Source organism: Schistocerca serialis, chromosome 4 (assembly GCF_023864345.2).
Source record: "Schistocerca serialis cubense isolate TAMUIC-IGC-003099 chromosome 4, iqSchSeri2.2, whole genome shotgun sequence".
NCBI lineage: Eukaryota > Metazoa > Arthropoda > Insecta > Orthoptera > Acrididae > Schistocerca > Schistocerca serialis.
The window spans coordinates 859833378-859859797 of NC_064641.1; the positions used below are offsets into that span (position 1 = coordinate 859833378).

Genomic DNA, 26420 nt, shown 5'->3' on the forward strand with positions numbered 1-26420 from the left:
TACAAGTTCCTAGATTGGTGTTAGATTTGTGACTTTTGTTTATACGATAAATTTGTGCAAATCTCTACCTTAGCAGATGGCATTAATCACGTTTACTGATTTGCTTTGTACCTTGTCCATAACAAATGAAGTACCTTGGGTGATGTATACCCTGCTGTCATGTTGTATAGTAAATTATGATTTATCATATTTCAGGATCGGTATAGACATAAATACATGGAATAACACATTCACTATAATATTAAATTTCATAAGTTTCATTACTACTACAATTCAAAAATATTCATGACACACTAATGAAAAATTCTTTCATCATTACGTGCTGTTGAACTTTTTAAAAATATTTTTAAAGCATTTTTAAAAATGAAATTTGTAAAATATTCCTAAACCTACATTCATTTTTCTTTCAAAATGAAATTGCTTTCAAATTACTGTTATTCCTTAACATCTACAAAATTGAATCACACTAATCCTGAGTGTCTCATTGTCTTTACCTGTTACACTAAAATCTGAACATGTACAAACAGAAAAAAAATACACTATAAACTTAACCTACTACTCATATATGTAAAAGTTGCGCTAATTTCTTTAAGTATTTGTAAGTATTTTTTCTTATTTCCTTCAGAACTGCCTCCTTATTTGACCAGGGGATGGTGTAGTTTGCGAGACAGAAAGTATCGTGAGGTACCACTTCGATGTTATAGGTGTAGCCCTCGATAACACCTGGTTTTTCCGAAAACACATTCTCATAATCTGTAAGTAGCTGAGTCAATTCGTTTTGTCGTGCTTCAGTCAAATGTTCTGACTCCTTGACTTTCATTGCTATCAGTTTCCTTTTTTCCTCTCTGTCTTCAGTAATAAACTCTTTATAATATGCTTGTCTAGTACTTAAGTTAGAGTATAAATTCATTACCTGTATTTCTTCGAATCTAGACTGACAGCTCCAGCAATATTTACTGTGCACTTCCCGTGTCCTCAACAATGGCAAAATTACACGTCTACCCTCCTTCATAAGGCTTACTTCCCCACACAAGAGGTCAATTTTTGCATCCCTCTGGCATAAAAATTCCATCCCCAGGATGCAAGCAACACCTAATCCCTTAACTACTAGGAACGAGCTTTTCATTGCTTCATTTCCTACCGTAAACTCGACTTGCACCTGGTGCTTTATGACATGAGATTGTGCACCTATTGCACCTGTTACACGACAATTCTTCACTGGCAATACTGGTATTCTATTATTTTGACTCAAGTACTTGTAAAAATTTGCACTCATGACACTGGTTGACGCACCGGTATCAGCTATTATCTGTATTGGTGCTCCGTACATATCTGCTTGCTATATAGCCTGCACAGCACTTTTGTCGGTTCGGTTACATTTCTGCAGTATGTCTACAAGTTCCATTTCTATTTTTATTCCCCCATTGTATCTCACCATACAAAGTTTATGGTTGTCATCCTTGAATGTGCTCTCACTACACCATCCTGCAGTCAACAACGGAGAGCGTATTGTGGCTGTCTTTAGTTTAATGGATGAGCATTAGTGGGTTGACAGTTGTCTGTCACTTCCACTAATCTCACATTGTGGTTCTGGTTGTTGTTGTTGTTGCTACTGTGGGGTTGGCCGCCCTGCCTCCCCGATGGTGTATTTTGATACTGTGCATGGCTCTGGTTTTGCGGTGGTCGGTTGTAACTCCCTGACATGTTCTGTGATGGACCTAGATTGGCGTTCCATTGTGGCGCTGTGTTTTGTTGCCACAGTGGTGTCGATTCATTATAACCATGCCACTGGTTTTGATTGTTCCGCCATTGCGGATTGCTGTTGCCAGTATATCCACTAGTCACACGTCCATCATGACGTCTCTTCCGATTTTGACGATTATAACCATTGCCGTTACAACCATTGCCATTGTTTGTGCCTCGATTCTGTTGCCGGTGCTCTTGCCCATTCCTGTTACCATTTGGTACTAAGTTACTGCCATTACTGTGGCTGCCATTGTAATCGGCTTTTTGTTGATTACAGCCTACATGGTTCCACTTGTTTTTGGTTTTCATGCCTTCGATCAATAAGTCAGCAGAATCCATTATTTCCATGAATTGTTCTATATCACATTCCAGCACATTGATAAATTATCTTTTAATTTCACTGGGCAACTTCATTTTTATCAATCTGATTATGTCACGATCAGACATTGGCTCATCCCAGTACCTGGTTTTGTTTATATACTTTTCAAAATATTTGCATAACGTTCCCACCTTAGGATTGTATATTTCTGGACTGTACAACTCCTTGCGTAGTCTTTCTTGGACGCTATTGGACCAGAATTTTTGCAAGAATGCACCTTCAAACTGTTGCATCGTTAGACATTTTTCGGACACGTCAGTGGTCCACAGTGCTGCGTCACCTTGAATACAGGAGACCACAAACTGTATTCTTTGTCTTTCTGTCCATGTCCTGGGAAACACATTTCTGAAGCTCTTAATGAATACCATAGGGTGGACATTTCATTTTTCGCTACTGAAGGGTTGGAATGTCCTATGTTTTATCACATTGTCCTCTTTTTTGCACATCTGATTGCTACCTTCTGTGGCATTCATTACTTTGTGATGTGCACTGCACGGTATCGCATATTGTTCGTGCCCGTAATTCACATTAGGTTGTGGTTGCACACTCGCACCCTGCATACCGCCAGTGTTATTATAGTAATCAGTACGCGGAGTCGGATTCATTATCTGTCCCCCCACTGTTTACATTGCTTTCCAACGCAGACAGTCTGCACGCGACCTCCTGTCACACGGGATTTGATCTGTGTAAATTCGGCGTGTGGTGTGGCAATACTAGTGTCAATATTTACACTCGCGGCCGCAGTCACTTGTTCTACAGCTGTTTTTACATCGCTTTCAATCTTTGCAGATATCTCACGATCCTTTACTTCTAGCCATTCATTAAATTCTTTTTCGACTTTTTGAGCTTGCACTTCCAAATATGTATCAATACTTTTCCATGCATCTATCTCCACATTATCCACGTGGTTGGTTAAAGTCTGGACATTGTCTTCTAGCCTGGCCTGCGATATCTGTAGTTTTTGCATCTCGTCGGCTAGGCTTTGCAAAAGATCAGGTATTTCTTTCCAAGCGTCTTGGGTCTCAGCAAGTTCGCTTTGGATACTGTTTAGTTTCGTTTCTAACCTTTGGTCTTGCTCCCTATCTTTCTGCTCATGCTCATTGAGCATTTGAGCAAGTTTCTCATCTCTTTCTCTTTCCCTCTGTTGTAACATTCTTTCTTTTTCCCTTTTTTTCTGTTCTCTTTGTAGCTCTTGATCATAGAGCATCTGAGTAAATTTCTGATGTCTCCTCCTATCTCTTTCTTCTAACCTGCACATAAATTCTGCAAATGGGTCTGCAATCGGTGAGCATACTGGTGCCGCGCTTAATCTAGCACTCAATTGGCCCTCCTGCCCAGGCAGTGGAGTTGTTATTCTATTCCCATTCTGCTGCAGAGCGTCATTCACCGTCCACAGATCCTCGCCCCCCACTCCGGAAATTATGTTATCCAAGGAGGTGGCTTGGGATTCATTTACATTTTGCAAATGATCCTCGCTTTCCATATTAACAGAATTTTGTTCATCTGGTACCGATGCTTTAGATTGTCCTATCTCACCCATAATAAATTCACTTTAAGCCACTGACAGATCTTTAACACTGATACATACACAAATAATTATCCCCTCCAAAAATAAACACATAAATACACAAATACACATAATTTAATTTGCACTTTACTTACTATTTTTTCACCAAAGGTATCTCATGTGCATATGGGTTTGATATTCCGCACAGAGTGCACAGGATGCTTGCACAATAGGCTTTACCTTTGTTATTTCTCTTTCACGTAATCTGTTTTCTTTTCTACACTTTTTCTTCTCCAGATCTCCTCAGGATGTGGTTTTGTTGCTGTAAATGTATAAGAATTCATATAGGCATTAATATTTTACAACAATTAGGCACATACATAATTACATTCATTACAATAATAAGTATCATATTAATAAATCTCGCATTTTCTTTGATCAGGCCCCAAAGTTGCGGCACCAATCTTGCGTCTGTTGCCATCGTAATTTAATTTATTGTTTACTACAGAAATTTATTGGTAGCAGTGATTGTTGCCGACTTATGTGGTGGGCCTTAATCAAAATGGTATTTCATTCAAATTTTGATTTAGAATTAAAATTGAAGTCCTCTTTTTTTTAACAATACTGATCTTCAGTGAAAATTATTTCTTACGTTAATGAATGTTAGACTCGCTGAATCTTAAAACATGAACATATGAGTTGAACAATGGAATAAACTTTTCATATTAATTTCCTCAGCTAGTCAGTTCACTTTAAAGCAAAAAATCTTTAGTTATTAATTACAATTGCGGCCCACACATGCACGAGAATATTTTTTCTTACCTCCATTAACCATTGCATTGTAGTCGGAGTCCTGGCTCTGGCTTTCGGCTGTTGTACTGAAAATAAGAATCTTAAAGCATTATGTTCTTCCATGGCAGACCATCAGTGTTCAGTATTACTGTTTGTTTTTGGAGCATCATGTGTGACCAGCTTTGTGAAAAAGCGTTTTTGCGCAACCCACCCATCATTTTGCATGAAAATATGCGGGTGCATACAGTGCAAGCTGTGGCCGCTCTGTTCGGTTGATGGGACTGGGAATTACTGTACCATCCACCATACTCCCTGGACTTAAGTCCTTGTGACTTTGATTTGATTCTGAAGATGAAGGAACCACTTTGTGAAATTCACTTCAGAACTGTTCCAGAGATTCGACAGGCAGTAGACCACTCCATTCACACCATCAACAGAACAGGCTCTGCTATTGGTATACTACACCTTCCACATCACTGGTAGTGGTTTCTATACAATGCTGGTGACTACTTTGGACAGTAACAGGTGCAAACATGTAACTCTTTTGTATCGGTTGTGAATAAATAGTTGCCACTATTTATGTTCCAGCCCTCGCACTATCCCTGGACACAACTGGTCTATATCCAAGAAGGAAAGGGGGAGTAAGATACGTAGTAGCGCTATACGATATTTTCTTGAACCATATCAAAATGTATGCCATTAAAAATGCATCAACCACAAATATCAGAAAAAGAGTTGAGGGAGACTATTTGAGAAGAGTAGGTAAACCAAAGGTACTACTAACTGATAATGCTTGATATTTCATTGGGAAAAAGTGGAAACAATTTATGACCTCACAAGGCATAAAACATGTATTAGTAAGCTTTTTTCACCCAGAAGCAAGCCCAGTAGAATGAGTCTTCAAATAATTTAACCGGTTTATTAGGATGTACACCCCCTCACAAACACACCTGATGCGCAGAATATGTAACTCCTTAATGCAAGTTGTCAATAATCTTCCACATTCTTCAATAGGTTTCACACCTAACAAATTGGTGTTCTGGGGAAAACAAACGAATGAGTTGGAGTCGCCCATACCAAAGATACCCACTACAGAAATGACACTACAAGACAAAATCAAGCAAGCCATGGTTACACTAGAAAACAGAGCTGAGTATAGAGAGAAAATTTATAATAAGAAACTGAAACAAAATTTTTTGAAGGGCAATGAGTCCTCTTACAGTCGCACCCTAAATTGACAAAATTTGGCAAACTGAATAAGAAGTGGCAATTACTCAATTCAGGGCCATATATAATTTCCAAATTACCATATCCTGGGATGTACAGATTAGTCTATGAGAAAACAGGGATAGACAAGGGCCTCCACCTTAACAAAGATATAAAAGCTTTTATAGAATGATGAAGCAAGGTAGCATTTTTTCTTTTCATCACAAGATAATTGTACATAATGTACATAACTCTGTAATTTTTCTTATGGAATGTATTTTAAGAAAAAGTAATGTGTATAGGCATAAATAATTCTTTTGATTTGTACATGTAGGCATAAAATTAACACCAATGAGAAGTAATACATTACTTCCTGCGAAGCGAAAGTATAAAAAAAAATTAGTTTATGGCTCAATTGTCCCTGTTCAACAATACACGCTGACATCAGTAGTAGGAGAGGAGGCACTGACCTGTCCACATGTGTGACAGACTGGCAGAAGGCGCAACCAAATAGGAATGCGATATGTACGAGTACTTAACTAAAATACAAAGTAAACGTAAGTGCTATGCAGTTACATCTACTGCCTAAGAACTAAGGAACCTATTGATATATGTACACAGAGATTTAATTAAATTCTAAGCTACATACAACATATTTAAAAGCAAAAGGAAGCATTATGAAAAAATCTACAAGATGTGTAAGCTAAGAAGAAATGACAAAATACTGTAGGAAATGTCAGGTAACTCTCTTTGCAGGGTAAATGATCCTAAAGGGTAACAGAATAAACATATGTCTATGAATTTAAACAAAGTATGGAGATATCTGTGGATGGATGTAATGATCAAATGTATCAGTGGCCACTGAACCAAGTAATGCAATTAGTTTTAAGTTAGTTGTTTTTTTCTTTCAGCAGCCAGTGCATCATCACTGCACAGAAGAAGAGAATTACGTCGGGAGCAGCAGGTACCAAATGAAGAAATGGGGCACACCTCTCGTAAACAATTTAGTTATAAGCATATTTATACAAAGGTCACAGGGCAAATGAAAAATGAAAATATGCATCATCGCAGTATATATCCATGACATTTACCAGTACCTTTTTGCTGCAGAGTACACATAAACATTTAAGCATATGATTTTACAAAAACCAACTAATTTTTATCATGTCACATGAAAGCATAAATAATGACATTTACAGGTATTTGAGAAAGATAAGTCTATGATGGTAAAAACTTATTCGTATTTCACACTAAGCTACACGTGAATTGAAGTAAACAGCACTAACGCAGGAAGAAACAACATGATACTGCATGAATGATTAGTTGGTACATATTATTTCCATGAAATAAAAGTTCCTTGGCAACTAGGCTATGATTGTATGAGTAACATTTCCTCATAAATCCTTGAACTAGTAGATGGGTATTTCCTTTCTTCCCTCCCAGACAAAGGAGGTGGTGCCAAGCGTAGTTAGGCCAGCAAGGCGTAATGTTTTAGTCCTATTTTGAATGTTTTTCTCCCTACTCCACCTAAGGAAGAAATGGGCTCCCATAAGTGATAAAACACTATCTATAAATTAAAGTATAAATATATCATATGCTTGTATTGTATCATAATAATGTGTTATGTAATTAATATGTATATGTGATGTGAATGAAGATAAGTTAAAACTAATGAACAACTGTAGTAACAGAATACAGTTAATGAAAAATTTGTGATGTTTCAAAACTGAAGAAATTTGTGTTTGTAGTATAAGCGATGTATGGAATGCCAGCCATAGCTATAAGCTGTCATGTTATATATATTGTTGTAACTCAATACATGTATGAATTTTCATTGGAAGCAAAACTTCGTGTGAAGGAATGAAATTCAAAGACAAGCAATTTCTACAATGTTTTGGATGGCTATTTGTGTCTTTCAACAAGTAGATGGTCAAGTGTGGTGACATTAACACACGTGTGCAACGAAATAATTTCTGAGTATCATGGCTCACAATAAGTGAACTATAGTTGTTTGAGCAAGCAATTACCTCATTGATGGATGCTGTTGGCCAGGGTTCTCTCTACTGAAAATGTGAGTGCGACGGGTAATACTAATGTCCGGGCCATAAAAATGATGATCTTCTGCCACAGTGTCGGTTTTTGTACAATAATCACACATCCACTGCACCCAGAGTGAAGACAAACACCATGGCAATTCTTTAATACGTGATACTCAGGTGAAAGTGTGACACTCAATATGAAATCAACACTAAGGAAATGAGTGCACGCACGTGAGACAGTAGCATGTAACATGTTGACTGTTAGCAACTAGTTCTTAGCAGCCAAATCTGCTAGTGCATAAGCGTGAAACCCAGCTGCGAGACCGAAGCAAACTGAACATTATTGTCGGTACGCTAAATTCCAATATGTAATGGACTATCATATTATATCTAAAAACAAAGATTCTGTAACTTACCAAATGAAAGCGTTGGTACGTTGATAGACACAATAACAAACACAAACACACACACAAATTTCAAGCTTTCGCAACCCACTGTTGCTTCATCAGGAAAGAGGGAAGGAGAGGGAAAGACGAAAGGATGTGGGTTTTAAGGGAGAGGGTAAGGAGACATTCCAATCCCGGGAGTGGAAAGACTTACCTTGGGGGGAAAAAGGGACAGGTATACACTCGCGCACACACACATATCCATCCGCACATATACAGACACAAGCAGACATATGTAAAGGCCTATCATATTATGTATATAATCTTTTAATTTCTTGTAGAACTCTAACATACATAGGATAAGCTGACCTATCCATTCCATTAAATAAAAGAGAATCTGACAAATAAAGGGTATCGACCCCTATCAGTGAATATAAATTTACGTTATGCACATTTAAAAACACTGTAGGTCTCCATACCATGTCAACGCACAGTATGGGGATAATTGTGTAAGTACATAGTGAAAATCCCTCCGATATGGTAAAGTTAAAACGTATTAAAAACAAGAAAATGAAACAGCGATCACCCATAAACATCGGCGAAGACATTAATTATGAATGCGTGGTAAGGTGCCGGAAAAAAAAAAAAAAAAAAAAAAAAAAAAAAAAAAAAAAAAAAAAAAAAAAAAAAAAAAAAAACCACATCATTCATTTTTCTTTGTGCATGATTTTGTTTTCCACTCTCTCATCTGTAGAAGGACAGTGATGATGTATGGCTGTAAGTATGAAGTATTACAAGTGTTATGTATCATATGTGCACATGAATAATGGTGTATTTAGCAACAGTATTGAGTATTTTTATTGAAACGAATTAGAACCAAGTAAAGAGGACTTTCTTCATTTATTTGACATGCACTGGTGTCCTTGAAGTTGGCTGCCACATCTACAATTGAAGTGTAAGAGAGGTAGTCCAAGTAGCTAAAATTCGTACAAGCAAATCATTTCAAATAATGCAATTGTACTATTCTTTAAATTGAATTTTTTCCATTCACATGTGCATATTTCTTATATTTTTTATTATTATTATAACTCATTGTTGATGAGCTCACCCTTGGATGGTTGCTTAGAATGTATTTGCAGTCCGTTGATTTGGTCTAACTGTATAAAATAGTCATATGTAATGAGTTCGAGTGCAATCTGAACTGTGGTTAAGTTTCATGAACCATGTTGAAAAGAGTACATTAATGAAAAATGAAGGAGAATGAATGAGTGAGAAGGTCTCACAAACACAGCTTTATAGAAATAATCTTCAATACAGAATGTTTGAAGCATAGTGCACCGGCAGCCTGTTGCTGCTTTATCCATCCATACAGGGTTATAGAACCCCTCCCCCCTTGGGTAAAGGGTGCTCTGCCAATGCAGGGATGTGAGCAACTGTTGAAACGTTCATGCCCTCTGCAGCAGATGACGGGGGGAAGAGATTTTGGACCTGAACCAGTGAGAAGGGATGGAAGTGGAGCAGCCCTGGATATGCACATCAGCCATTCCCCCATGAAGTGCCATAAGAGAGGACCATGACAAGGTTGCTGATGTCCAGTTTCTTGACATGGTGGAACTACACTGACAGACGGTCGGGGGTGCCAGGGACATGGGTGTTGAAGGGTTCAAAGGCACTGGCCCTGCCGGCAGTGGAATTGCCAGTAGTAGTGAAGCATCATGGGAATACCTGGCAACAGGCCCCAGGGGCTGGACCCTAGACCAGAGTCAAGAGGTGGCGACATCCACAAGGAGGGTGGACCATCTCCACAGCAGGGACACACTGTGAGTCCAGGACAGGCACTGAGGGAGGACGCAGAGTTGGCAGCATTGTACCCACTGCTGTGCACCATACAGAGGCAACAGCCTCGGCAGCTGTGGCCGATATTCACTTCAGTCAGTGGCCTAGACTAAAGGACCCAAGAGTGAACCACAATGAGGGCCGCACCAATGGGTGTTGGCAGGGTGGCATGAACATATGCAGGAGAGTGAGCACCTGGTGACCGTGGAGCATCTCAGTGGAGGAGCTGTCATGTGGCGAATGCCTTGATGGGTGCAAAAAATTTGTGAACAATTATCCATATAGCACATAAGGTAATCATTCAATAGCAGTTATTTTTGAGAGGGCCTGAATCATAGCCATGGCTGACATTGAAGGAAAGAAGATAAAGTACGGAAATTTATAGAAAGCATCATCAGTCAACAACCAGGAAGAATGTTGGAAAGGCCCTCTGAAATCAATATGGACACATTCACACACAGGCTGCAGTGCGACTATGGAGAGAGCATCACCGACGCCTCTGACTGTTGGATAGAGCACTGACAGCAGGCCACAGCAAGATGTACAATATCATCATTGATGTCAGTCCAAAACAAGTGCCAGTAAAGAGGGCCAGTAACTTCATATGTGAGACCCTGAATGTTCCTGATGTAGGAGCTGAAGCATTTACTGACATAGTGTCGCCAGGATCACAACTCTAGTTGACAGCCCATCCACAGCTAGGAGAACAACACCATCAAATACAGAAAGGTGATGATGGAGAGCAAAATAGTTATGTAAAGGATCAGGAGCCCAGCCAAGAATCTTTTCCAGCCAACCATGCTGAATGAGATGAACAACTTGTTGCGTAACCGGGCTGGGATCGCAGCAGCTGTGAAGTGGGAACCAGTAATAGGAAACCCTTCCGACACACATTTTGACTGAACATCTAAGTGAAAATAAAGGAGTTCAGCCTGATCAAAAGTGGAATCCAGGCCTATCATAAGCTGGGGCAGGGCATTGGCAGTTATGTATTGTGCAGTAAGCCAAAAATGTATTTCATGGTTGTAATGAGATAGAAACAAGGCCCATCTCTGGAGGCAATGTGCTGCTTTTTTGGGCAATGCAGCAGATGGATTAAACAACAAATACAAGGGTTTTCAGTCAGTAGAGAGTGGAAGATAGACCTATACAAGAACACATAAATTTTTTGAAGGTGTAGACAATAGCAAGCACTTCCTTTTCAACTTGGGAATAGCGCTGCTGAACTCAGAAGTTCAGAACCATGCTCATATTGATGTGCAAGAATGGTCCTGAGTCCATACTAAGAGATGTCAATAGCCAAAATCAGGTGGTGACCAGGAAAGAAAGTAGCCACACAAGGATTAGAATGTAGTTTAGGTGATAATAAGCCATTTTACTTAAAAATGTTTTGTTTTCTTTGACACTTAAAGGGCAAGGCTGTGACAATGGCGACATGATGATGTAAAGGGTTAACACCATCCCTAGAAACCTCAGACCCAAATACACAGTGGATGGCTGAAAAAAATGTGACTTGGCCAAGTTGCATTTCAACCCTGGACTCTGTAATACCATGAACAAGTTGTGTAAGTTACGTGAATGGTCTGCTGTGGATGCACCCATCATGACGATGTCATCAAGCTAGTTGATGCACCTGGGAATGGACTTGGTCAGTTGTTCCAAAAAATGCTGAAAAATCACTGGGGCATTAGCCACACCAAACCAGAGACACTGATATTGGTGCAACCCAGAGGGTATGTTAATCACAAAAGGTAATAGACTATATGACCCCAATAATGTCAGTCTGCCTGATTCTGATTTCACTTGATCACGCAAAGCCACTAGAATAGGATGAAAACAGAGAAAGAGCAGTGGCACCATGGTTTTCAGTGTAATGTGGGTTGAAGAATTAGTGGCAGAACCTAATTTATCTCAGAAAAGAGATGAGAACTCAGAACAATGAGAATGTAACTGCTAGTAAGGGACATGGTCAGAAATGAGGTGCACTGTATCCAAAATGGGAAAACCAAAATCACTGAAAGCATCCAGACTGAATAAATTTGTGGTACCAACATTGTCCACTACCAAAAATGTCAAGGAATGGACCACAAATTTATACATAGTAGGAACTGTAAATTGCCCTGAAATTGGAATATGCTGCTTATTGTAACTCACCAAATGTCGAGTAACTGGAGACAATACCATAGATCCCAAATTCATATAAGTTTTTGAGTTCAGTAAAATCACAGGTGCTCCCGTGTCCGCTTGTAGCCTGAGCACTCTGTCCATCACTTGCACATCAATAAACAGACTGTTATGATTCGTAAGCACTGGAGACACGCAATTAACATCCATGTCTATGTCTGCAGGTGAGGGCTGGAAATAATACCATGTGCCCTTTTTACCTGTAGATATTGCAAGTGACCCAGCGCTTAGGGCACCTGGCTCTGTCAAGTTGGATGAAACAATATGGGTAAGATGGAAGTGCGGAGTGCTGCCATTGCTGTGGTTGTTGTGGTTATTGTTTGGCACATTGCTGTCCAGTACACTACAGAAGCCACATTTGTATGGCTGCCACATCATCCTCAACCTGAGGACTGACAATGCCAGATGACCAGGAACAGGAGTAACCATGCCACTGTCAGACTAGGCCTCAAGATACCTCAGAAGGCTGAACAATAACCTTTAGCCAAAGATGATTTCTCACACTATAGTTTGCATTGACACACCTCCTTCTCAGGAGCCAGCCGAATGATGGGGCCGTAGAATCAGTGTATGAGTCACGATGAGCAACAATTAACAAATTGACATTTGCGACTGATGCTGTGGAATTGAGCAACCCGAGCCCGGTAGGACTGGTGGGGCTTTTTATAAAAATGATAGAACTCTACATACACTGCAGTGACACACCTGCATTTATGGTGATAATTTGACAACAATTTACACATTCTGCTGAACAAAAATGACAGAGGTTCCTGCAGTTTTGCTTACTGGCACAATAGTTGATAGATACTAGGAGAAACCCAAGAAAGAAAAGGAGGCTTACATATGTTAGCATCAGTGACACCAAGAGCAAGGAAGTGTTGCCGAAGACACTCTGTGTGCCCCCCAGTCTTTGGCCACATCATGATAACAGGGAAAGGGTGGTGGGTACACTGACAACATGGAAGCCTCCATAGTCAGTGTGGCCAAAAGCGTTTGTGACTTTTGTGGTAGCAGCTATAAGAACCTGCCACTGCTTGGAGAGAGACTGGAGCACTGCCTCCATGGACAGAAGAGCCAAAGGAAAAACCAAATGACTGAGCACATAGATGTTAATACTACACTCATTGCCAGTTGTATTGTACTGAAATATATGAACAACACCGTGGCCATAATGAACCAAAATTTATTCTTCTTTGACATACAAGCAAACAACAGTTGATAACATAAGCACAAACATAGAAACAATCCAGGTACTGATATAAGCAATTTCTTACAATAAGTATGAACACGGTATGAGGGTGAGTGCCCACGGCAATGCACTTATAAAGAGGATGGCTCCAGCAGACAGCATGGCCAATGCATGCCATGTGCACAAGTCACATGACCCATCAATTGCAGCCTAAAGTGGCCAGCCTGCACAGGTGCTGTTGGTGGACTATTCAAAGTGTAGCCCACCGGTGGCCTGGTTTTGTGACACATTTCCAAGTATTAAAGAAAGGATTAAAACAGCAGCTTTGACACAAATTTTGCAGAGTCTCCTGATATCCAAATCTTCGTATATCCATAATTGAAATGGACAATTTGGGATGTCAGCTAGTATAATATATGTTAAAAAATGACAAAATTCCTCCAGCTGTGTTAAGGTGTTGGTTTTATTGGCGACTAGTTTCGATGTTGTTACAACATCAAAACTAGTCACCAATAAAATCAACACCTTAATACAGCTGGAGGAATTTAGTCATTTTTTAACATATGATGTCCAAATGTTCCATTAAAATTGAATGAATGGATCCAATACTAATATTAACCTTATCTTCAAATTCTCTGATCATTATTCATCTATACTGCATCACCAGATTCCTTGTGAGATCAATAACAGTCTCATTAGAGGATATTGAGGCCTGCCTGAATGTGCTTCACTCTTCACAGAAGAGTGGTCAGTTTTTTTTCTGTTAGAACTTCAAGTTTAACACATATATTTCGGAACGACACAACAACACATATAAGTTACAGAGTAAGTTGACAAGCAAGACACGTGTACACGTTAGCATTCGAATGAGCACTGAGTCCCAGTCTAGCGGCCGCTGCTCGGCTGGCCGCTTAGGTGGCGCAGCTGCTGCATGGCTGGCAGACAGCGCCGCACGTAGAGGATGCGCGTAATTGCGCGGCGGCACTTTGAATGATCGGCGAGTCACAACACTTTTCCTCCCTTTGAAATTGTTGCACTGGTCTTGATGGAGGTGTCCTGGAGATGGCTAATGTCCATAGGTGTTGGTTGACTCGCCGTAAAGTCTCGAGGAGGAGGTTTCCCGTACGGACGGAAGTGTCCCCGATGATAACGGGTCGAGATGACAGGAGACGTAGGGGTCGAATCTGCTGGGGCCCCATGCACCAATCTGCCCGTTGCGGCAAGTCCAGTTGATATGACAGGAGACATGGGTGATGTGTCGGCGTCCGTTGGAGGAGGAGGCAAGTAGATTTGCTCTGACAGAGGATGGTCCTCCGGTTCCTGCATGGGCACGTCTCCTGGTGGCATCCGTTCTGGTGCTAGCATCGCGATGATGGTGAGAGGGCTGCGTTGTGAGTATTGAGAGATTCCAAGATCCCGAGCGTCAGGTAGAGCCAAAGGTGGTGTGGCGGCATTCGGAACAGGCGTTGCTGGCACCCGAGGCCGAAGCTGGTCCGAATGACGCACTGCAACACCCGTGTCCATCTGGATTTCATACAGGCGTCTGCCACGGTGTCGCAAAATGCGGCCCCGGCCCCATTTTGGCTGCCTGCCATATCCCCGTACCCAGACGAGGTCGTTGGCGGTGAACCGGCCAAGTGAATGCACCCGCGGCTGTGAGGTGGGAGGCCGCAGAAGATGAAGTAGCGTGCGGGGCTGTCGGCCATGTAAGAGCTCAGCCGGGCTGTGGTCGCCCATGGGGGTGAAACGGTACGACGCCAGAAACTGGAGAAGCGCATCATCAGCAGCAGAAGAAGTAAGAAGTTTCCGCATCTGAGCCTTAAATGTGCGGACCAGTCGTTCAGCCTCACAGTTGGATTGTGGATGGAACGGCGGGGCCGTGACATGCGTAACGCCGTGACGAGCACAAAAATCCGCAAATTTGGAAGAGGCAAATTGCGGACCATTATCAGTAACAAGAGTAGAGGGGAGACCTTCCAAAGAAAAAATGCGGGCGAGAGCACTGGTGGTTGCCACGGTGGTAGGCGACGTGCAACGGACAATGAAAGGAAAGTTAGAGTAGGCGTGAATTACGAGGAGCCAATAAGTACCTAAAAAGGGTCCCGCAAAGTCAGCATGAATGCGCTCCCAGGGCTTCTCAGGCGAAGGCCACGGTGACAAAGATGACTTCGGGGCAGCGGCGTGTGACGCACAAGGGCCGCAGGCAGCGACCATGTGTGCTATTTCAGAGTCGATGCCAGGCCAGTACACATGACGGCGCGCCAGGGATTTTGTGCGAGACACACCCCAGTGCCCTTGGTGAAGGAGGTGCAAGACTGAAGCACGCATAGACACAGGTACCACAACACGCGGCGAAGCATTGTCAGTGGAGAGGAGGATGACACCATCCCTAGCCGTGAGGCGGTAGCACAAAGTGTAGTAGTTCCGCAACGGATCAGAAGTCTTAGCGGAAAAGCGATCTGGCCAACCCTTCTGAATACAGCGTAAAACCCGGGAGAGGGTAGGGTCAGAACCCGTAGCAGCCGCCAGCCTGTCCCCAGTGTTGGGGAACCCGTTCACAACCCGCTGCTCGGCAACATCCACGTGGAAACACAAAAGTTCGTCCCTATCGAATGCCTGATCAGGACCCATGGGAAGGCGAGACAGAGCATCAGCATTCGCATGTTGAGCCGTTGGCCCGAAATGAATCTCATAATTGAAACGGGACAAGTAAAGAGCCAAACGCTGGAGGCGGTGTGCAGCCTTGTTGGGAAGTGACGTTGATGGATGAAACAAGGAAACAAGTGGTTTGTGATCCGTAACAAGATGAAATTTTGAGCCATAGAGAAAAACACCAAACTTATGAAGAGCATAAATAATGGCCAAAGCTTCTTTCTCAATTTGAGAATACTTTTGTTGGGCATCCGTGAGCATTTTGGAGGCATAAGCAATGGGTTGTTCCAAACCGTCAGAAAAACGGTGCGCAAGGACTGCACCGACCCCGTATTGAGAGGCGTCCGTGGCAAGAACAAGATGTTGGCCAGGTCGATAAGTAGCCAGGCACGGGTCCTGTTTCAGCAGAGTCTTCAATTTCTGGAAAGCCGCTTCGCATGGCGCGGACCAGTGAAAAGGCACGTTTTTATGCAACAGGCGATGCAACGGCTGAGCCACCGAAGCCGCAGACGGTAAAAACTTGTGATAGTATGCTATTTTCCCCATGAAGGCCTGCAGTTCCTTAACAGATGTAGTGCGAGGAAGGACATCGATCACAGCGACAGTTTGTTGAAGCGGACGAATACCATCCCGAGAGAGTTGAAACCCCAAGTACGTGATAGATGCCTCAAAAAATTGTGATTTCTGAAGATTACACTTAAGACCAGCAGTCTGTAAGACATGTAAAAATTGTGTGTGGAGATTTTGAAGATGTTCTTCAGTGGTGGAGCCAGTGACAACAATGTCGTCCATGTAATTGATACACCCAGGGACAGGGAGCAATAATTGTTCGAAGAATCGCTGAAAGAGAGCAGGGGCGCTAGCAACCCTGAATGGCAAGCGTTGGTATTGATAGAGACCGAAAGGCGTGTTAAGGACCAGAAACTGCCGGGAAGCAGCGTCGAGAGGAAGTTGATGATAAGCTTCTGACAGGTCAATTTTAGAAAAATACTGGCCTCCAGCAAGGTTAGTGAACAGTTCTTCAGGACGGGGCATAGGGTAAGTGTCGAGGCATTGAGCATTTACAGTGGCTTTGAAATCGCCACAGAGATGAATATCACCATTTGGCTTAGCAACTACAACGACAGGAGAGGACCACTCACTGGAAGTGACAGGAAGCAAGACCCCTGAAGCAGTGAGACGATCCAACTCCCATTTTACCCAATCATGAAGGGCCACAGGAACGGGCTGAGCCCGAAAAAACTTAGGCCGAGCAGTGGGTTTGAGCGTGATATGAGCTTCAAAGTCGTTTGCACAGCCTAACCCAGGAGAAAAAAGGGACGAAAATGTCATCGACAAGGAATCTAGTTGAACATAAGGAATAGCATCAGAGACAATATTGACAGAGTCATCTATGGAGAACCCAAAAATGCGAAAGGCATCGAAACCAAAAAGATTTTCTGCATTGCTCTGGTCGACCACAAATATGGGAACAGTGCGAATGACGGATTTGTAAGATACCTCAGCATCAAACTGTCCCAAGAGAGAAATCTTCTGTTTATTGCTGAGTGACAGGGGACAGGATTGGAGAACCCAGCTGAAGATACGTCTGAGAATTAATTATAGTGGCAGCAGAACCGGTATCCACTTGCATGCGAACATCTCGCCCAAGGATTTGGACAGTGAGGAATAACTTCCCTGAAAGGGAAGAAGTGCAATTGACAGACAACACAGAATCAGCGTCATGTTCATGAACATCATGTATGCGGTCGGATTTGCAAATGGAAGACACATGACCTTTCTTTTTGCAGTTGTGACACACAGCCCAACGTTGGGGACAATCCTCACGTGAATGTTTCATAAAACACCGCGGACTTGAAGGAAGTTGCCGGGGGTTTTGCTGCAGTTTCTTAGCGGGTTGAGCCGGCCGGTGTGGCCGAGTGGTTCTAGGCGCTTCAGTCTGGAACCACGTGACCGCTACGGTCGCAGGTTCAAATCCTGCCTCGGGCATGGATGTGTGTGATGTCCTTAGGTTAGTTAGGTTTAAGTAGTTCTAAGTTATAGGGGACTGATGACCGCAGAAGTTAAGTCCCATGGTGCTCAGAGCCATTTGAACCATTAGCGGGTTGTTTACGGCTAGGCCGAGGCTGCGCGTGGGAGTGCACTGCGGCCACGTCGGCCGGCGGGGACGCGCCGCACGCGTCGTCAACTGCGCACAGAGGTTGTATTTCCCCGACATCACCCCACGTCTCTATTTGCGCCCCAGCGGCGGGAGAAATTTCAAAAGACTGCGCAATGGAGAGAACTTCATCTAGAGTCGGATTCGCCAACTGAAGGGCACGTTGCCGAACTTCTTTGTCGGGCGCTGACCAGATAATAGCATCCCGTACCATGGAATCGGCATAGGATTCTTTGTGAACGTCAGTAACAAATTGACACTTTCGACTGAGGCCTTGAAGTTCAGCAGCCCAAGCGCGATAGGATTGATTCGGTTGTTTTTGACAACGATAAAAGGCAACATGAGAGGCTACCACATGCGTTTGGTTTTGAAAATAGACAGACAGAAGTGAGCACATTTCAGCAAAGGACAAAGATGCAGGATCCTTCAAAGGAGCCAATTGCGACAACAACTGATACATTTGAGGTGAAATCCAGGAAAGGAACAGAGACTTACATGGTTGTTCATCCGTGACATGAAATGCCAAGAAGTGCTGTCCGAGACGTTTTTCATAATCAGACCAGTCTTCCGCCGTCTCGTCGTAAGGAGGAAAAGGAGGTATAGCCAGTGACGAGAAACACCCTGCACTTGACGCCGCAACGAAATCGCGAATCGCCGCTGTGAGAAGCGTTTGCTGTTCAAGGAGATTTTGCAATAGTTGCTCGACAGTAGCCATGGAACCCTGTGAGTCAACGGTGAAAAGGAAAAATCCACTACCTCGTTGCCAATTGTTTGAACTTCAAGTTTAACACATATATTTCGGAACGACACAACAACACATATAAGTCACAGAGTAAGTTGACAAGCAAGACATGTGTACACGTTAGCATTCGAATGAGCACTTAGTCCCAGTCTAGCGGCCGCTGCTCGGCTGGCCGCTTAGGTGGCGCAGCTACTGCATAGCTGGCAGACAGCGCCGCACGTAGAGGACGTGCGTAATTGCTTAAGCAAGGAGAAAACATTGGAAACATGTAACAGCAGTAATTACATAGCACCATTCCTCATGCACAACAACACCCAGCAGGTTAACACACAAGTGAATAAATGTACTATAAGACAGCAAAGTGTGTATCATGCATTTCTCCAAGTATGTTGATGCTGTTGACAGCTGCCTACAAAAAATTATAGAGAATATAATATAGAAAAGATATTTACATAAAAAAATTTATGACTGGGAATGTTAGATGCTTTATTCTATGTGAAAAGTTTGTGTGTGTGTGTGTGTGTGTGTGCAGTATGTTTTCAATTACTTTTGCTGGTTTCCTCCCCTATCTTCACTGTGAAACTGCACTTTCAAACTTACACTGCATCACTGTTTACAAGATACATGTCTTGATAGAAAAGAAGAAAAAAAGTGTGTACTCAAGGTGGAACATATCCAAAAACAATTTTGGTCTTCAACGCTTTGCCTGTGGGAATTAAAAACATTCAAGAAGGAGTTGAAAAAGTTGTTATTATCTAATAGTCTCTATAGCACTGAGGAATGCTTAAATTATTCACATTGACACAGATCTACCACTTTATTCCAGAACGTGTGTTTTACTAGTAACTTTAAATGCAAATACTTTAGGCTATACCACGACTGTTACTGATATCAAATAAAACAACTAGTTTACTGTTACTAGTCATTGTTTGTTTAATTCCACAACATGTTTTGAAGGTTTATTTATTATCCAAAGATGATTTGGATTTCCTGCCTAACCAAAATATTGATAGAGAGAAGACATCAGAGGTACTCAGGCTGCAGACAACAGCAGCAGCAAGCATGTGAAGTGGTGTCACCCTCTGGCGAAACCTTACTGATTTACCACAGGTTGGTAATTGCAATCAGTTTCTCGATAGTTTCTGAAACCTGAGTATTGCACCATTGAATAACAGAATATTTTGGTCTTGCCTGGTTACGTTTTAAGATCTGGATTTTCCCTTTGGTTACGGTGTATCTTTAGATGACTTGGCTACACCTTAGAGTTGTGTTGGTTTTTCATTCACCTCGTGATATCTGCTATCATTCACCTGCAGGCCTACCTGTTTTTGTTCTGCTCGTCTCCTCATTGCCACCAATGTGAGTTGTTATAAACTGTATGTCTACCTACACAGAGTGGGATAGAAAATTAGTGATGAGAAATTCATCACTGTACAGCTATTCCAGAGTGGTATGTATCCTAGTTTCTCAAGTTGTGGCAGCAACTGCATCAACAACAGCAACAGCACCTACAGCAGTAACAACAGCAAGACAGGTGGTGGGAACTATAGCAGCAACAGCAGACACACCTGTTACAGCTTCTGCAAAACCAGCTGCAGTTAGCGGCTGAAGTTGGCTTGCCTCTTCCTCCACCCTTCCCTTGTTTCAATCAGGCAAATGAGAGCTGCGAGTTCTATTTATGTCATCTTGTTCTTCACTGCAAGGCAAGTCAAATAACTGACCAGGGGCACCTGTGTGCGCTCTTACTATCTTCTAGTAGTACATTTTATGAAGTGGTGCTGAAGTCATGTCCCCTCTTGGACCCTAGTAGTTTGACTTTTTCTGATATTGGTGGTTTGTCAAATAACTATTATAGCCATAAAACTCACATTGTTGAGGCTATGGTGTGTTAAGCAACATGAGCAGTCATATGCAGCATGGACTGTTGACTTACAAGTGTTGGCACACAAGTGTGACTTTTCCTGTAAACTATGTGGGACATCATATGCGAACTTCTTAATCTGTGATGTTACTTTCCATCTTGCTCCAGATGAAGATGTTACAGCAAAAGCTGTAGAGGCATTTGATCCCACCTTGAGCAATGTGTTAAAAATTGCCAAAGCTCACGAAGTAACTGCAAGAGCACAAGCTCTGTTTCATAATTCCACAGTTGTTGACACTGTTAGCAGTCTTTGTCGTCATTGTGCTCCATGACCAACTGTTGACTTCCAGTCAACATCATCATCCAATTTACTAAGTACCCATTCATCCAGAAGTCCAACAACAAATGATTCAGTAGTTAGTGCAGTAGTTAGCGATACGCTTCCCTCATCGTCGGTAGATGAGCACAAATGGAAGCACTTTGTTCGCCATCAGCAGGTCCCTAAGCTAGCAGAGGCTCTTTCAACGTTTTACTCCCCATCATTATCGATGGACCCCAGTAATGTTTGTGCTGTCCAATAATGTCCAGATTATGGCCAACAGCCTCAACATCATTACCCTTTCTGTGACATCATCTGTTTTGCATGCTACAGGCTGGAGCATCTCACGAGTGTCTGCCTCAGCCAGCATGCATTAACAACTTCAGCCGTCACCACACTGCACACTATCATGCCGATACCAGAGACAGCAGTGGATGAGATGTTACAACTGGACGTTCATGGGATTAAGGTGGATTTCCAGTTGGACACAGGCACGGCTGTGTGTCTGATTAATGAGGACACATACCAGCACAATGGCTCCCTGCAGCAGCAGTTTCCTCAGCACAAAGTGGTGACATACAGTGACCAGTCAGTCCCCTTGTGGGGTCAGATCGTCAGCTCAGCAAAGTATAAAAACATCACTCAGCAACTAGGTTTGGTTGCAGTCAACTCTTGGCTGACAACTAACATTTGTGGTTGCGATGCTTTTGTGCTTTTTGGTTTTCAAATTCAGGAGCAAGTTAATTTGGTTTCACCTGCAGTCCCGTTCATGGAACTTGACCTGTGTGCACAGTTTAAGCAGCTGTTTGACCATACCTCAGGTTGTGGCACAGGGTTTCAGGGCTACATTTCCTTAAATCAGTTGGCAGTGTGTAAGTTTTGTAGGGCTCTTCCAGTGCCTTTTGCTATGCATGAGGAAGTTAAAGCAGATTTAGATAGGTTGCAAAATGTGGGTTCTCTCTCGCCAGTACCTCTTAGTCAATGAGCTACACCCACAATCGTGATTCAGAAACCTAATGGATCACTTGGCATTTGGGGTGATTTTAAAAGTCTACTGTTAATGCTCAAGCAAATAATGATATGTATCAACTTCTTCAGCAGGAGTAATTGTTGTTTAAATTGGCTGGGGGCAATATTTTTCAGACGTAGATCTTGCTGACGCCTACTTTTGATTTCTGGTAGATGATTAGATGAAGTTTCTAGAGCTTAATATGACATTTGGCGTGTATTGTTATAACAGGTTGCCATTTGGGTTTGCAAGAGCTTCTGTGATATTTCAGAAATATCTTGAGCATCTCATCCAAGGTATCCACAACTGTGCTAATTATTTAGACTATTTGTTAGTTACTGGGGCCACATAGAGACAGCACCTTCACATTCCCCAGCTGCTGTTTGAGTGGCTCGAAACCAGTGGTCAGTGCTGTCACTCTACAAGTCAAGTACTCCTGTCATACATTAAGTGAAAATGCACTCACCCCTCACACAGTATCTTGTGCTGCCATTGTTGACTTACCAGGTCCTAAGAACCTCAAAGAACTACAGTTGTTCCTGGGGTGAGTAAATTATTACATCAAGGAAGATAAATATAAACTATTGAACTATGAATTGAGACAGAATTGCACATAATTAGCAATCTGACATATTGCTGTACATATTACATATTTTGTGTGCAACTGCATTAGATATAGAATGAAAGAGTGAAAAAATTTCTGTTATTCATGGGAGCACAAAACATAACAGATGGATAAGTTTCCAGCTTGCTGCATCTCAATAGGAACAAATATTATAGTTTCAATAGTTGTTTAAACCCACTGGAATGTCATTTATATGGATGAAGAATAGGAATTATCTAAAACTAAACTGTGGAACTTTATTTTTATGCTCCCACATTCTGAGTTTTCTTTTAATCCTGTGCCATAGTTGTGCTTGGCCTGTGTGTACTCCGTGCTGTATGATTACAGGCATGCAGGAGGGGTTCCTTTAAAATTCTGAAAGCTAGGGATTAAACTGAATTTTTCATTTGTCTGACTGACAGTCTTGTAGTAATTTTTCTTTTTATGGGGGTAAATAGGTACTCCTCTTCCATTTCAGATATTACAAGTATTCAACTTTCACTTTTATTCTGACTAAATCAAAACCAATAATGATTAAAATTATGATTTTGAAAATTAAAAGTGATAAAGCATCTAATGGTGTTGTTATAATCATAGATTTCTTATATGCCAGTTTTCATAAAATCACATTTTGTACATTGTGAATTATACACAAAAAATAGTGCAACTTTAAATAATTTTAAAAGAGATTTTGATTACTTTGATGTGAATGTTGGTTTGTGCCTGAAACATTTTAAATGAGTTCTTTATTTTTCCACATATAGATAATGATTGACAAAGAAACACTGAATAAAGCATCAAAAAATTCTCATGCATATCACATACGCATAATTAATGAACGTGAAGATACACTAGTAGAAAGGGCAAAGCAGTGGGCAAGAAACATGTGCAGAGAAATTCATAGGTTAGTATACATTTCTAATTTTTTTTTCAGCATGCCTAACTGTAGGTTTACATCTATTAAACCTAATAACACTGCTAACAGCAAGGGTTGTTCATTTACAATATCTCAAAATAATAGCTGGATATGAAGCCACTAGTGATGGGGAATTTCTGAAATCCCTTCATCAAACAAAGGCAGAGAAAAACACAAACAAAAAGTTCTTACACAAGTGTCAAAAGCGAGAAGTTCCAGATTAAGATATAGGCCTACACAATGTACAGGAAATGATTATGAAGTAAATCAATAGCTGAAAACCAAGATCCAAGTCCATTACTTCTAATAATGAGGTGTAGGCAGTCAATAAGTCAGCAATAAGAGCAAAATTTGTATAAAATAATGTGCAGAATATGAAGCGGGATGGGTGAGCGTCAGAAGTGAGGTGGTGAAATAAAGAGTTCATTAAAGAAAACCTGGGTTATATGGAATATAGAAGGGGCTTGACCTGAGGTTGGAGGTAAAGATTGACTGGAACTGGTGAGACTCAATGGAAAATGAAGTTTGAAATAATATTTTACCAAAAGTGCTACATATCCCCAGACTGGCAGGCTGCGCTGTACGATAAGTCGGAAAGAAACAACAAGCTCCAAATGAATATGCAATGTTCATAACAAATATAGGAAAAATATGGGACAGGTTTCAGATAGATTATATAATGGTAAGACAGAGATTTAGGAACCAGGTTTAAAATTGTAAGACATTTCCAGGGGCAGATGTGGACTCTGACCACAATCTATTGGTTATGAACTGTAGATTAAAACTGAAGAAACTGCAAAAATGTGGGAATTTAAGAAGATGGGACCTGGATAAACTGACTAAACCCGAGGTTGTACAGAGTTTCAGGGAGAGCATAAGGGAACAATTGACAGGAAGGGGGGAAAGAAATACAGTAGAAGAAGAATGGGTAGCTTTGAGGGATGAAGTAGTGAAGGCAGCAGAGGATCAAGTAGGTAAAAAGATGAGGGCTAGTAGAAATCCTTGGATAACAGAAGAAATATTGAATTTGACTGATGAAAGGAGAAAATATAAAAATGCAGTAAATGAAGCAGGCAAAAAGGAATAAAAACCTCTCAAAAATGAGATCGACAGGAAGTGCAAAATGGCTAAGCAGGGATGGCTAGAGGACAAATGTAAGTATGTAGAGGCTTATCTCACTAGGGGTAAGATAGATACAGCCTACAGGAAAATTAAAGAGACCTTTGGAGAAAAGAGAACCACTTGTATGAATATCAAGAGCTCAGATGGAAACCCCGTTCTAAGCAAGGAAGGGAAAGCAGAAATGTGGAAGGAATATATGGAGGGTCTATACAAGGGTGATGTACTTGAGGACAAAATTATGGAAATGGAAGAGGATGTAGATACAGATGAAATGGGAGATATGATACTGCGTGAAGAGTTTGACAGAGCACTGAAAGACCTGAATCGAATCAAGGGCCCAGGAGTAGATAACATTCCATTAGAACTACTGACAGCCTTGGGAGAGCCAGTCCTGACAAAACTCTACCATCTGGTGAGCAAGATGTATGAGACAGGAGAAATACCATCAGACTTCAAGAAGAATATAATAATTCCAATCCCAAAGAAAGCAGGTGTTGACAGATGTGAAAATTACCGAACTATCAGTTTACTAAGTCACGGCTGCAAAATACTAACATGAATTCTTTACAGACGAATGGAAAAACTAGTAGAAGCCGACCTCGGGGAAGATCAGTTTGGATTCAGTAGAAATATTGGAACACGTGAGGCAATACTGACCCTACGACTTATCTTGGAAGCTAGATTAAGGAAAGGCAAAGCTGCATTTCTAACATTTGTAGACTTAGAGAAAGCTTTTGACAATGTTGACTGGAATACTCTCTTTCAGATTCTGAAGGTGGCAGGGGTAAAATACAGAGAGCGAAAGGCTATTTACAATTTGTTCAGAAACCAAATGGCAGTTGTAAGAGTTGAGGGGCATGAAAGGGAAGCAGTGGTTGGGAAGGGAGTGAGACAGGGTTGTAGCCTCTCCCCGATGTTATTCAATCTGTATATTGAGCAAACAGTGAAGGAAACAAAAGAAAAATTTGGAGTAGGTATTAAAATCCATGGAGAAGAAGTAAAAACCTTGAGGTTCGCCGATGACATTCTAATTCTGTCAGAGGCAGCAATGGACTTGGAAGAGCAGTTGAACGGAATGGATAGCGTCTTGAAAGGAGTATATAAGATGAACATCAACAAAAGCAAAACGAGGATAGTGGAATGTAGCCGAACTAAGTCGGGAGATGCTGAGGGTATTAGATTAGCAAATGAGACACTTAAAGTAGTAAAGGAGTTTTGCTATTTGGGGAGCAAAATAACTGATGAAGGTCGAAGTAGAGAGGATATAAAATGTAGACTGGCAATGGCAAGGAAACCGTTTCTGAAGAAGAGGAATTTGTTAACATCGAGTGTAGATTTAAGTGTCAGGGAGTCATTTGTGAAAGTATTTGTATGGAGTGTAGCCATATATGGAAGTGAAACATGGACGATAAATAGTTTGGACAAGAAGAGAATAGAAGCTTTCGAAATGTGGTGCTACAGAAGAATGCTGAAGATTAGATGGGTAGATCACATAACTAATGAGGAGGTATTGAATAGAATTGGGGAGAAGAGGAGTTTGTAGCACAACTTGACTAGAAGAAGGGATCGATTGGTAGGACATGTTCTGAGTCATCAAGGGATCACCAATTTAGCACTGGAGGGCAGTGTGGGGGGTAAAAATCGTAGAGGGAGACCAAGAGATGAATACACCAAGCAGATTCAGAAGGATGTAGGTTGCAGTAGGTACTGGGAGATGAAGAAGCTTGCACAGGATAGAGTAGCATGGAGAGCTGCATCATACCAGTCTCAGGA

The 26420-nt window shown here is 41.6% G+C and overlaps 1 protein-coding gene across 1 annotated transcript in view; it reads left to right on the plus strand.

Annotated features, from left to right (window-relative positions):
* The window catches only part of LOC126474813 (dynein regulatory complex subunit 3-like), an 88653-nt gene that overhangs the window by 45828 nt on the left and 16405 nt on the right, over positions 1–26420 (plus strand). The window contains exon 9 of the mRNA XM_050102286.1: positions 23374–23513. Coding sequence (XP_049958243.1) covers positions 23374–23513 — 140 coding nt within the window. The remainder of the gene's footprint in view (positions 1–23373; positions 23514–26420) is intronic.